At 36.5% G+C, this 14,763-nt stretch overlaps 1 protein-coding gene across 1 annotated transcript in view; it reads left to right on the top strand.

Moving 5' to 3' along the window:
• The window catches only part of LOC106867138 (calpain-9), a 77,531-nt gene that overhangs the window by 57,856 nt on the left and 4,912 nt on the right, over positions 1-14,763 (top strand). Inside the window, exons 10-18 of the mRNA XM_052969709.1 lie at positions 975-1,062; positions 3,016-3,161; positions 4,008-4,225; positions 6,405-6,420; positions 7,319-7,433; positions 9,301-9,362; positions 12,201-12,269; positions 12,894-12,972; positions 14,148-14,264. Of these exons, the coding sequence (XP_052825669.1) occupies positions 975-1,062; positions 3,016-3,161; positions 4,008-4,225; positions 6,405-6,420; positions 7,319-7,433; positions 9,301-9,362; positions 12,201-12,269; positions 12,894-12,972; positions 14,148-14,264 (910 nt within the window). The remainder of the gene's footprint in view (positions 1-974; positions 1,063-3,015; positions 3,162-4,007; positions 4,226-6,404; positions 6,421-7,318; positions 7,434-9,300; positions 9,363-12,200; positions 12,270-12,893; positions 12,973-14,147; positions 14,265-14,763) is intronic.

The following is a 14,763-nucleotide window of genomic DNA, read 5'->3' as shown; positions in this document are numbered from 1 at the left end:
AGTTATCTCTCTATATATATATATATATAGTGTTGTATATCTATATAGTGTTTTATATAGATATATATATAGTCTTATCACATCCCACCACCACACACACACACACACACTAGCACTAACCACTTCTCAGCCTCACATCCACACACCTACACATACACACGCACACATGAAGGTCACCGCTGCCTTAGAATAACACTAACACACGCACAAATATTAAAAATGATACACTCAAGAGATTCTCAAGAGTCCCACTTTTAGGTCATTTGACCATTTAACACCTTACTACTATTCCTTCTTATTCTCCCTTCTCTTCTTCTTCCTGTCTGCCACCTCCTTCCTAACTTTACCACTATTGCTGTTTAGAATAACACCTACGAAAATTTTATAAACAAAACATTCAAAAGAGATGCTTCAGGAATTCAGTCACTACTACCATCCACACTTTCAGGGCACTGGACCATTTAACATACTACTATCATGGCACTCCCGCATTCTTCTTCTCCTTCTTCTTCTCCTTCTTCTCCTTCTTCTTCTTCTTCTTCTTCCCTACCAAGAATATATATATATGTACACACACACACACACACATACACATGAGATCTTCACATAGTCTTTTCACTTCCTAACTCCTTTCAAACTGTTCAACCCAGACCAGCTTGGAAAATGATCATTAATTGATGATGTCTATGACAAATGAGTGGGCAAACAAAAGACATTCACTCATCACATGCTCAACTGGAATTATTTCATTAACTCCAATAGGATCAATAGCAAAGTTAACCTCAGCAGAATTTGAACTCAGGATGTAAAGCCAGAAGAAATGCTGCTAAGCATTTTGCCTGATGTACTAATGGTTCTCCCAACTCATTGTCTCGTGTGTGTGTGTGTGTGTGTGTGAAGCATAATAACATGGATTATAAATCATACCTCTACCAACCAATATCTTTTATAATTCAATATTTTTTTTATTATAGGACAGAGAGAATTGGTTTGTTACTACATATCATGATGCTTGGATTAAAGACCAGACAGCAGGTGGTTGCGGCAATTCTGGTTATGAAGGTAAGTTTGGTGCTAGAAAATTAATATATAGTTCATAGTTTAATTGTCTTCAAGTGTTTCAACAACATAAAACATTATTTATGGGTGAAATATATAGGCAAAATCAACATCAGAGATTCTTTGTCCCAGCAGAAACTGCAGGAGCTACTGAGAGGTTTTGCAAGCTCTTCTAAATCCATCACAATGCTGGAAATCCTTCCATGTCATCAGCAGTATCCTGAGATATCTGCTGATGACATGGAAGAGTTTCCATATCTCAGTATCATAAACATTTCATCACTTACCTTTTTGACAAGGGCTTCACCAACTAAGTCCTGGTACTTCATTTTTTTAATTACATTATTAATTTAAGTCAGGTGTTGCCATTATCTTCATGAGAAAAGAATATTGTCACAAGGAAACTGTAATCGGTTTTAATAAAAATAAGAAAAACAAAAACAAAAACAAAACAAAAACTATGTATATGAACATGGAAATAACACATCTAATTAATTGTCTATATATTTTGCAGGAATAAGTTTTTGTTTCCTCACCTTCCTTCTCTAGAATGTCATTTGTCTCCCAATCTATCCAACTTTTATTTCTGAAGTTCTTTTTTTTATTTTGAACCAATAATCTTAGAGAGTTACTTCCTTCATTGAGGAAAAAAAACCTTAGTATTTACAACCATCTTGCTTATTTCCACGGTAATATTGAAGTTTGTCTAACTTGATTGGAAGGTGATCAAATTGCTTGCTGGTTCTTCTGAAGCTCATGTTGCAAATGTTTTCTTCACTTGCATTAAAGAACTCCAGAAACTCTGATACCTCCTCATTCGTGGAACCATATTCATTACCATCATGTTTCTAGAGTACATGTATTCTAGAATAACCATCATTGTGTTACCTAAGATGTCAGTTGAAGTCACTAGTTAAAATAATGGAGAGTACTTAAGAGACCAAAGACAAATGTTAATGGAACCAAGAAGAGCAGACTTTACTAGAGAGACACAAATTCTAAAAACATTTAAAGACCCTAACTGCCACAACTCCAAAAGCGAAACTCTCACATGGACAGATACATACTAGTTAACTGGGAAGCCCAACCTTCAAACCATAAATGACCTTCAAGAACCATCACACTGCGAAATGTGTTTGATCATATGTTCCATTCTTCTTTCTTTCTTCTTTCTGCCCCTTTTTTCTCCCCTAAACACATCCGTCTCCTTTCTTATATTTTTTCTTTCCTTCTTTCTTCAATTTTATTTTTCCTACTGTATTTTGTCTTTCCAAATTACATTTTTTCCATACTTTACTTTCAATAAATCATGTTTATGACTTCAAGCTAAGATGCCTTCACTCACAGACTATCTCTGCCTTCCCGTTGACTATTAATATGTGTACATAGTCTTAACTTTGTGGTCATCAAATTTTTTAGAACTAAATTAGTCTACCACCCCGCCAGGATTCTTGCTGTCTCATGAGCTGCAAAGTCATCTAACTAGTGCTGGTAGCATCCAAAAAGCACCCAGTGCCTGCTGTAAAAAGATTGGCATTAGTAAGGACATCCTACATTTTGATCTTAGCCAAAAGGCTGAGAAGCGGTCTAGCTATAGAAATCATGCCATAGCAGACGCTGAAGCATTATGCAGTCCTTCAGCCTATTGCATCCTGTCAAACCATCTCATATGGATGTTAAATGATGACAATGATTTTAGAGAAGGGTTTTGTTTTTTTGTTTGCTTTTTTTTAACAATTTCTCAATTTTGATCTTATGTTCCATAGTTTCATTCAAATCTTTTGATTATACTGCTTCTCAGTCGGAGCTAATCCAAGCTAAACAACAATACACATGAAAATTTAATGCAGTTTTTCCTTTTCACCATTTTTTTTTTTTTTTAATGGTCTTAACTTTGTGCTCAGTTTCCTTTTGGGAGAGTTAATTTTTATTGTTTTTCTTGATGTTTCTTATCAGATATGTATTGGAAAAATCCTCAAATTTTGGCAATTTTGTCCCAGAAAGATAAAAACAATGATAAATGCACAATGATAGTATCCTTGATGGAAGAAGAAAAATGTGGCAAAGGAAATAAAATTGCTATCAATTTTGATGTGTATAAGGTATGATTGTTTTGTGTTACTTCATTTTCAGTATTCATATACCTTATAGCCTCATACATGTTTATATACTTCATGTAAAAATTATGAAGTTAAGGAAAATGTATTCCTATTTATTTTCTATCTCGTTTGTCATTACACTATAGCCATGCTTGAGCATCACTTTGAAGAATCTTTAGTCAAATGAATTGAGCCCAGTATTCAAATCTCTCTCTCTTTCTCTCTCTCTCTCTCTCTCTCTGTATGTATATATATATATATATATATATATATATATACACGCACATATACATACATCAATGTGTTCTTTGTGTCTGTTTATCCTCCACAATCACTTGACAACCAGTATTGGTATGTTTACATCTTAGTGGTTATTAATAGTTATCGCCAAGCCAACATGGCAGTCCAAAAAATAGGACGTATGCTGCTGTTGATTAGCTCCAAAAGGCCATCGCCTCTAGCTAGCTATGTGGCACACGAACCTGTGTCCATTATAACCTTCGGACAGGGGAGGTCAGCCACTTCCCCTTGCTGGTCTGGCACCTACAGACTAGTTTCGGGGTATTGCCCCTTATCAATGTAGAGCAGCCGAACCCAGCAGGCGTCTCTACTGACTATTAATATCCAGTAACTATTAATATCCAGTACCACTGCTGTAGTCTCCTTTAGAGAGACTTAGAAATATTACTATTTCTATTTTTTTATATATATAAAATCCTGAACATTTGTCACTATCTTACATTTTTGTATTAGGCTATACACATAAATGTAATGAGTATACTTCAATTATACATTTTGAGCCAATTTATTTTTGCTTCAATAAATATATTTTCACTCTACTTTTCCCAGCTGCATTATCCAGTCAATTCAAAACTTACTCGTGCCAATGTTCGCAAATTGGCCACAAAGCAGCAGAGGTCAGAGGATGTATACAGATTTGACAGAGAAGTAACCTATCATTACCAGCTCCCTATTGGTTACTATGTTATCATTCCAAGTACATTTAACCCAGGTGAAGAGGCCAAATTCTTGCTCAGAATCTTTACCAAGCAGAAGATCAGTAGCAGGTAAATCTTCATATCTTAAGTTGTGTGCCCTATCTTTTATCATTTATCTTCGTCACTGGATTTTAGTCATGCTAGGAGCCAACCTTGAAGTATTTAGTCAAACAGATTGACTTCAGTACTTAAAGCTTAGTGCTCATCCTATTGGTCTCTTTTTACCAAAAACCATTAAAGGTAAAAAGACCAATACAACAAGTATCAGGCTTTAAATATTGGGAGTAAATTGTTTGACTAAATACTTGAAGATGGAGCTCTTGTGTGTGTGTGTGTGTGTGTGTGTGTGTGTGTGTGAATGCTTTCCCAAATAACTTGCACTTCATTTCAGAAGCTATAAGGGGATGCACAAGCACTCAGCTTTGAGTGCACTGCATCTTATACCAGAAGCAGCTCTAAACTAATGAGGTTGGTAACATAGTTCCTGTTCCCTTGTCATTTATTTAATCTCTTATTACACTCTGTACTCAACTAACATTTTATTCTGAAACCTATGTACATTGAATTCTGACACCAAGTTATTAGTATCATTATGCCAAAATAAAATCATTTTATATAGCTTGCGAAGACTTATTGGGGCAAGCGAAAGCAAATTTGTGATGGCACCTGTGCCCAGCATCGCCTTTCTGGCACTTGTGTCCGCGGCATGTCTAAGGACTTTCGAGCGAGATCGTTGCCAGTGCCCCTGGACTGGCTCTTGTGCGGGTGGCACATAAAATACACCATTTTGAGCGTGGCCATTGCCAGTACCGCCTGACTGGCCTTCGTAGGATTTTCGAGTGAGATCGTTGCCAGTGTCCCTGGACTGGCTCTTGTGAGGGTGGCACATAAAATACACCATCTTGAGCATGGCCGTTGCCAGTACCGCCTGACTGGCCTTCGTGCGGGTGACACGTAAAAGCACCCACTACACTCTCTGAGTGGTTGACATTAGGAAGGGCATCCAGCCGTAGAAACTCTGCCAAATCAGATTGGAGCCTGGTGTAGCCATCTGGTTTCACCAGTCCTCAGTCAAATCTTCCAACCCATGCTAGCATGGAAAGCAGACATTAAACAATGATGATATATATATATATATATATATATACATCATAGTTGTGGCAGGTACTGGTGTCACATAAATGGCACTGATGACAGTGGCACATAGACACCCATTACACTCTGTGTGATTGGTATGAGGAAGGGCATCCAGCCATAGAAACCATGTCAAATCAGACTGCAATCTGGAGTAGCCTCTCAGCTTACCAGGTCTAGTCAAACCATCAAACCCATGCCAACATGGACAACAGACAGTAAATGATGATATATATATGTATATATGTGTATATATATATATATATATGACGGGTTTCTTTCAGTTTCCGCCTACCAAAGCCACTTACAAGGCTTTGGTTAACCCAAGGCTAAAGAAGAAAACACTTGCCTAAGATGCTCCCCTGTGCAACTAAACCTGGAATTGTGTGGTTGGGATGCATGCTTCTTGCCACACCTACACCTAATTGCTTGTCTTTGATTTTCTTTGAAAATTGTGTAATATTTAACATTGATCATGACGAAATGCTCAGTTGTACAAAGCAGCTATTAAAGCTAGATGCAAACTTTTACAGATTTTATGTAGAGATTAAATACCTGGAAGAATAAAATATAGTCCAACCAGCTCATAAATTTTAACTTAAAAATTTACATGCAACATTTAGTGCAACCACTTGGTTTCAGGTTCCATCCCATTGCATGGCAACTTGGGCAAATGTCTTCCACTGTAGCTCTAGGCCAACGAAACCTTTTGAATAGTTTCAATAAATGGAAACTGAAAGAAGCCTTTCGTGTGTGTGTGTGTGCGCACATGCATGTTTGCATGTATATGTTAATGTGTGTGTGTGTGTGTGTGTTACTGTCTCCTTGCCTTGACACTGCATAACAGTTGTGAGTATCACTGCCATGCAAAGTGGATGTAAAACAATATTGCTCATGACGATGATAATGGTACACATAATTTTACAAGCCTAACTGTGGGGAAATAAGTCACAGCTCATCTTCTTTAATGTTATAGAAAATGAGACAAGAACATGCCTTTATAAGCTATTCTGAGCTTTGAGTACAATCAAGATATTGTTTAGTTGTTAATGAACAAGAATTTATATTCAATTCATTTTAATTCTTTGCTTTTTCTTTTTTTTTTTTTCTACAGCACAGACATGATAAATGTAAGTATATTATTGTTTTCTTTGTTATTTTGTATTTTAGTGGTAGTGTTTTGCAGGTAGTTAGGTGAAATGAATGAATGCCACATGAGTAGCTTTTACATGACACTGCACAAGCACTTTTACATGTACCACCACAAGTGCCTTTCACCACCAGAGGGACCAAAGGGTATTCATGTCTATGGAATGCTTAATGACTTCCACATTAAATCAGGAACAGGTAATTTAGTTGATTGAACAACTGAATCCTCAGACCAAAATGTACCTCAAGTGCATAGTTAAATAAATCTTGTTGCAAAACATGGCGTCCTGACTCCAACAGCCTGACTCCAACAGCCTGACTCCAACAGCCGAGTCAGCGGCTAAGAAAAGGCCAGCCCAGCAAGCCAACTTGCCTAGAGAGGAAGTAGTCATACACAGCTGGATGTCTTGTGTAATGTAGTCCTTCATCACCTGGACTTACACTGACTATAGTTCTTCACACTCCACTTCACACCAGCTGTAGTACTTCAACGCCCACCTTCACACCTACAGGACAACTGACTACCACATTAAATGCGTATCAAAAATTAATAAGGAGACTGTGCAACAGTCATGTGATTAATGATCATTATTTCTCATTAGAATTAATTATTGATCCACTATTCATTTTCTTTTGTAGAACTAGTAGTATTATTTTGAATTATACTTATCAGATTATTTCTTCCATTTGCTGCAGGTGATTGCCCACCAAACTATAATAATGTTGCGCAGTTTACTGTCACAATAGTTAGAACTTTATTCTCTTCTTCATAACATTCTTTTAATATATCCTGACTTCTTTTAATATTGTCCAGAAAATGTAAATATATAGAATTTTCCTTTGTATATCATACTACTTTAAATTCTTTAATTTTATCAGGAGGGTAGTGTTGAAGAGCCAGAGTTTGAAGCTATCTACAATGCCCATGCTGATAGTGAGAATATAATGGCTGCCAGAGAAATTAAACAATTCCTCACACATATTTTCTTCAGAGGTATGATTTTTTTTTTTTTTTTTTTTTTTTTTTTTTGTAATATTGTATTCATCTATTATTCAAGAATCTTCATACAAATTCCCAGTTGGCCAAGTTGGAGTCAGCTACAAGTGAAAGTATCAAGTTTGTATTCTGTTACTGAGACCTGATTTAATGAAAGTCAAGACACTTGGCTTACATATTCCCTAATGCACCTTGCTCTAACTGGGTACCATTTAAGCAGTGTGTAATTCAAATCCTAAGATTAAGTGAGCCAGTTGTCCAGTTTCCAAGGTGTATGACTGAGATCACAACATTCTTCCTGAACAGAACACCAGTCCATTGCAAGTTAGACATTTATGACTGAGTGAGCTGGAGCATTGAGAAATGAAGTGTCTTGCTCAAGAGCACTGTGCACTGCCTGGTCCAAAAATCAAAACCATGATCTTGCAATCTGGCCTCACTACTAGGCTACATCTCTATCACTAGATAAAGAACATGAGAATGAAATTTTCTGTAATCCTTTAGCAACTATTTCAATTCAACTTTTTGAAGTATTTTTCTCAATGTTGCTGACATAACAGGTATCCTTACTTTCAATTTACAATTGAGGAGTTTGTAATAAACTAGGTATCAATATGTTACTATAAAATGTATACTTAGATAAGCAATATGCAATTCGGATATATGCAAAATTTGCCAAAAATTGATGGTAAAATGAAAATAAAACAGAAAAAGTCCAAATTCTTAAGTTTATCTGTTCATACATTGAGTTGGCACTGACAATTACTGCTAAATTTCCAACAAATCAAGTTTATATCCCTGAAAGCGAAATCGGGATGGCACCTGTGCCCAGCGTCACCTTTCTGGCACTTGTGCCCGTGGCATGTGTAAGGACTTTCGAGCGAGATCGTTGCCAGTGCCCCTGGACTGGCTCTTGTGCGGGTGGCTCATAAGATACACCATTTTGAGCATGGCCGTTGCCAGTACCGCCTGACTGGCCTTCGTGCCAGTGGCACGTAAAAGCACCCACTACACTCTCGGAGTGGTTGGCGTTAGTAAGGGCATCCAGCTGTAGAAACTCTGCCAAATCAGATTGAAGCTTGATGTAGCCATCTGGTTTGACCAGTCCTCAGTCAAATCGTCCAACCCATGCTAGCATGGAAAGCAGACGTTAAACGATGATGATGATGATGATTCAAAATGCATTTTACTTTAATGACTTTTTATACCTAAACTGTCAGGTCATAGTCCCCAAAATAAGGATGGGCTATGTGAATTTGGTTTACCTTTAGGGTACCATTTAGAAAAGGAAGATTTTCAGTGAGAATTCATCAACGTCATTGTCATTGTTTTAACATCCAGTATTCCATGTTTGCATGGTTTGGCTGGAATTTGTTAAGGTGGATTTTGTTCAGCTAGATGTCCTTCTTATTACCAACCCTCACTTACTTCCAAATAAGGTAATATTCTTCATTGCCAAACATGTTTTCCACAAAAGATTGGAAATGGAGGATACCACTTACATGATGGTGACACTCACAACCATTATGTGACGTCAAGGCAAGGAGAATATACACAAAAAGCTTCTGACAGTTTCTGTCAACCAAAGCTACTCACATGGCTTTGGTCAGCTTGAAGCTGTCATAGAAGATACTTGTACTAGGTGCCACACAGGGAACTGATCCTGAGACCATGTGGTTGGGAAGCAAACGTCTTACTACATAACCATACCCGTGCCAACCTATCAAACATATCAGAATATCTCTTGTTTTTGCTAAGAAAATCTAAAAGAATCTCATTTCTTATAATCAATCAGAAATATAAATGTTACAGCAAAAGCATAATTTTATTAAAATATTTTTGTTTTGTTTCTTCTTTCCACCAGAATACAAGCAGAGAATATCCTTCAATTTGGAAACGTCTCGAAATTTGTTAATGCTGTTTGATGTATCCTTTTAAAAAATAGTCAATTTTCATTATATTTTATTTATTGTTAATTTTGAAAAGTCATAATTTAATCATACAACCATATGTCGAAACTATATATATTATCAAGAGAGGAAGGGTTGAGAAGATATTTATGTCTGCTCACTACCACATAGGTACTGAAAACAAGAAGTGAAAGCATGGTGCAAGTTACCAGATTTTTTTCATTTACAATGACAACTAAGTTTCCCCGACCCCCTTATAATATACAATTGATATAAAAGCATTAAATATTATTAAAGACTACTAATTTCACCATGAACATTACAAGAGAAATATAATGCAGACAATGCTTGTAAAATTAAATAATTAATGGTACTTCTGTTCCAAGTGATAATCATCATTTGTCTGGAATCGAACACTTTGTCACTTGAAGTTACTCAGAGGATTAGCTAAATGTTTAAGAAAAACAATAAAACTTGTGTTATCAACCAAAGAAGACTTGAAAAAAATAAATGACAAAAAAGACCCAATCAACTGCCAAACAAAATTTGATTTGGAAATTATTTTTTCATTTTTTGTAGTAGTAAAACATACTTGAGAGCTGTCCATGAATTTGTCTGATTATAGACTTTTGATTATTAATTTTTGTTAAACATCTTCTTGCTTAGCTAACCAAAACTCCAGCTGGCTGGTTGGTTCCATCATTTCTTGCTTCTTTGTGGTTAGAGCAATAATTATTTTCAATATTTTTTTTAATGATTATTTAAAAGATGGCATTGTCTTCAACAGCCAACCAACTAAAGGAGAAGTGGGAGGTAGTTTTGAGAGGAAAATGGAACTTACTTTTAAATATCTCTTCCTCACTTTATATATACATGAAGACAGCAACAATGACCATGATAACAATAAGAAAATATCAAATGAAAAGAACTTGTCAAACACCATCACTACTACAACAGTGGAAAGAGATGAGCAATACTACTGCTGCTACTGTATCTATTGCTACTCTAGCAACACCACCTCCACCATCACCGATGTGACTACCAATAGTGGTGGTAGCAGCAGTACCACAAAGTTTAGATCCTTTGCAGAAGCTGCCAAAAATTTGTCCAAGATTTTAAGGAGGACAAACATACAAACTAAAAAAAGTAGTCATCATCATCATCAGCATTGTTTAACGTCCGCTTTCCATGCTAGCATGGGTTGGACGATTTGACTGAGGACTGATGAACCAGAAGGCTACACCAGGCTCCAATCTGATTTGGCACAGTTTCTACAGCAGGATGCCCTTCCTAAAGCCAGCCACTCTGAGAGTGTAGTGGGTGCGTTTATGTGCCACCTACACAGGAGCCAGTCCATCGGCACTGGCAACGATCTCACTCGAATGTCTTTACACGTGCCACTGGCACAAGTGCCAGGAAGGCAACGCTGGGCACGGGTGCCATCACGATTTCACTTTCACTTGCCCCAACAGGTCTTCGCAAGCTGAGTTGAAAATCTAATTAAAATAGATGGCAGAAGTGTGGCATTAGAAGTGATGCAGAACTCCTAGAAAAGATTGCTTGAAGAACAATAGTTTACCTGTGTGAGCCAGTCAAAACCTGGTGTGTGAAAACAGCAACAGATATCCGAGTGGAAAGATGTTTGTGAGGTATCTGGATAGACATAGACTTTGTCACTGGGATCTAAATTTTCAGATCATTGAACTGTAATTTCTGACGAAGGATCTCGCATTCAAGAACTATGTCATTCCTTGCAAGTGAAGGGCTCCTCCTCATTCCTACTTGGCAGTTGAATAGTAAGGGTCAAGATAACTTATGTGTCACAAGAGTTGGGCATCTGGTAGTTTGTGGCCTGCATTGTTCACAAAGGAGGTGACACTCTCATAGATGTAAACAAATATAGGCAGGAGAATTCAGCCCAGAATTGCACTAGAGATCCTATTACAGAACACCTCAGAAAGGTCCCATATCTAAGTCATTTGTCAAATGAAGTAGAACTGCACATCATAGTGGAAGGCATATAAAGCCCAGGTGCTGCATATGTGGTATTGCCAACTACCTAAGAGTCTTCTGCTCACAACAGAAAGTAAAAGTAGGAGGGCTTGACTACTCCTAGTGCAACAAGCACAACACAATAACAGCAACTGTTGCAACAGTAATACAAACAGCCACGCCACCAAAATCAGCAATAGTAACTGTTACAATAGGTACAGCAACAGGAACAAAGATAGTAACCACCACAGCATCTGCAGCATCAACATGAAAGCTTAACAACAATAACAAGACACAAAACTTTACAAAAGCAAGTAAGTAGATAGTTACTACTGAATTGAGGACAAAACTTTTCCTCTGAGACCAAGACCCTCATCAACATCTTCAAGCAACACTATTACCAACAAAGAGGAAGGCGTTGCCTTCCAGTAAATGATATAACATGTCAGTCGAAGTGGCGTAGCAAAATACACTTCTTCTATGTAGCTATAGACTGATGACAAGAACTGGGAGAAGGCACAAGCTTTTGGTGTATCAGAGTAAACCAGAGGACTGTGCAGGGTACCCAGAATCACTCTGTGGGGTTGTTCCTTTCTTTTATTGTTTTAATTGTTATTACATGTTGTCTCTTTGTTTTTACTCTTTATTGTTACTATTGATTTTACCATTTTACTCTGTTAGTCCTATATTTGTTTTTTCCCTTTCTTCTTTGTACTGTCTCTAAACTCTTAGGCTTTAGGTTTTTCTGAGTCTGGTTTTATGTCTGCATGAGAAGTTATAAACATTTTTATCATTGTTATCACCATCATCATCAATATAATTTTTGATGTTCTTGTTGTTGATCGTTAACTAAAACTCTTAGAAAACAAAGAGTGGTTATGTGACAATGCCACAGATGAAAGAGGGATGGGAAAAGGTGAAAGAATATGCTGTAAGTAGAAATACATTTTATCTTAAAATATACTTTCTCCCTTCTTTTTAGATTCAGGCATGGCTGTGTGGTAAGAAGTATGCTTCCTAACCACATGGTTCTGATTTCAGTCCCACAACATTGCACCTTAGGCAAGTGTCTTATAGGCAAGTGTCTTATAGCCTCAGGCCAACCAAAACCTTGAGTGGATTTGCGAGACGGAAATTGAAAGAAGCTTGCTGTGTGTGTGTATGTATTTGTGTTTGTCCCCCACCACCACTTGACAACTGGTGTTGGTGGATTTATGTCCCCATAACTTAGTAGTTTAGCAAAAGACTGATAGAATAAGTAACAGGCTTAGTAAAAAAAATTAAGTACTGGGGTCGATTCATTTGACTAAAAATGCTTCAGGGCAGTGTTCTAACATGACTGAAGTCTAATGAGTGAAACTAGTAAAAAATAAAGGATAACTATTTTATCAAATCCAGTAAGAAAGAAGGCAAAATATATCCACAGTAGAGATGGATTCATAACATAGAGGGACATAGTTAACAGCACGAAGCATGTAACCTGGTATTTTACCACGCTTGCCATTTACTGCCCTTGTTACTATAATCAGGTTATATTTTCTTTGATATTTTTCAGAAAGTTTTCATGGAAACAGATACTGATAATTCTGGATTTTTAGAAATTGATGAGCTGAGTCAGTTGCTTAAAAAACTGGGTAAGTTTTATTATGCTTAAATATGTACAGGTGCTTAGATGGCTTTGTTGTAAAGATGTGTGCTTTCCAACCATATGGTTCCAGGATCAGTTTCACTGAGTGGGCCCCTTGAATAAATGTCTTCTATAGCTCTGGTCCAACCAAACCCTTGTCAGTGGATTTGGCAGATGGAAACTAAAAAAAAAGCCCATTGTGTGTGCATTAGTGTATCGGGGAGGGAGAGTGCATGTTTGTGTCTCCTTGTCTTGCCATCACCTGATAACCGTAAAATGATTGTTAGTGTCATATAAGCAGTGTAATTTATTTCCAATATTCTGTGATAACATGTTTAACCATGAGAAAATATTAGCTTGCTTGGAAATGGTGGAGGGTTGGCAACAGAAAGGCCATAGAAAATCTGCTTTATCTCCATCCAACCCATGCAAGCATGGAAAGCTGAACATTAAAACAATGATGCAGTAGTGTCATTGCACTATAACATCACTGTCTCTTGATATGTACTCGAATACTTAAACCAGCTACTTAACCATCATCACCATTTAAACACTAAATGTACAGTCACAGCTAAAAGTTTGGAACATTTTTTTAAAATTAAGATTGTTATGCCCAAGTACAATTCGATTCAAATACATACAACATAGAGGTATACTTACCTAGTAACAGATTCAATGGTTCAATATCTAGAAGAAAAAAATTTCAGACTTATGTTCTCAAACTTTTGGCCAAGTAATAATATATTGCAAATTAAATATAACTTTGGGCATTTAATATGAAAATTCTAAACTTCAGACATATGTTCCAAACTTTTGACCATCTCTGTATTTGGCCATAGATGGAACGTTGTGCCTCTTTGGGATCCTTAAAGAGGACCTGTGATTATTTAGTCACAGCTTCAACTTTAAAAAGAAGAGGAGGAAGCAGAAGATGATGAAGAGGAGGAAGATATATGAAACTTACAGATTTTAAACTCTCTTCACGTACATGAATGCACAAACATCTTTTTAGAAACTATGGATATTCAACAGCACTTACACCAAACATATCCACATAACAAGAGCACATTACACAAAACCTTATTGAAGTAAAATACCTGTGTTACACGTTAGAAACATTTTGTATACATATCACACAGTATGATGTAAATTTGTCTTAGTTTTTTTCTTCTTCTTTTTCAGGTTATGAAGATGAGGAAAGTCTGTTGAAGATTCTCAAAATAAAATTTGGTGGTCTACAAAATATATTCACTTTCATAGATTTCATTCAGATAATTTGCAAACTGACCTTAATTTTGGGTAAGTTTTTATCACATATTTTGATGACCATAGAATGTGTTTGATCATTTGTTAACCATCAGTAGATAAAATTTTAGTCCTAAGGTTACATACTGCTGGCATTTGAGTGAACTTACACAATACACATATCTTTTGTACAGAAATTCTAAGATTTTAACATTTTAGAAAATTAATATTTATACATACTGTTTTCAGATTTGGTTTGCGAGATGTCATATCAGTAATAAAAATTAAAAAGGACATCTAGTGACCGAAGAAGGGACAATGTGTTACAGCTGTTTCAGCCTAGAGGTGACATGCCTCATTCTATCTATATAACTCGAGTAAACTGGAGTAACTGATAGATTAAATGGATGAAAATAGAGGTAGATGTATGGTTCTCAAGGCCTCTTCAGAGATTTACAAAAGTTCATGGAGTTAATTTACAATATACAAATATAAACATATATAAAAACATATAAAAATCATAAAAACTCACATATATATGCATATGCATGCA

The sequence above is a fragment of the Octopus bimaculoides genome, chromosome 7, assembly GCF_001194135.2.
Source record: "Octopus bimaculoides isolate UCB-OBI-ISO-001 chromosome 7, ASM119413v2, whole genome shotgun sequence".
NCBI lineage: Eukaryota > Metazoa > Mollusca > Cephalopoda > Octopoda > Octopodidae > Octopus > Octopus bimaculoides.
The sequence above is the reverse complement of the archived record's forward strand: the minus strand, read 5'-3'. Positions and strand labels throughout refer to the sequence as shown.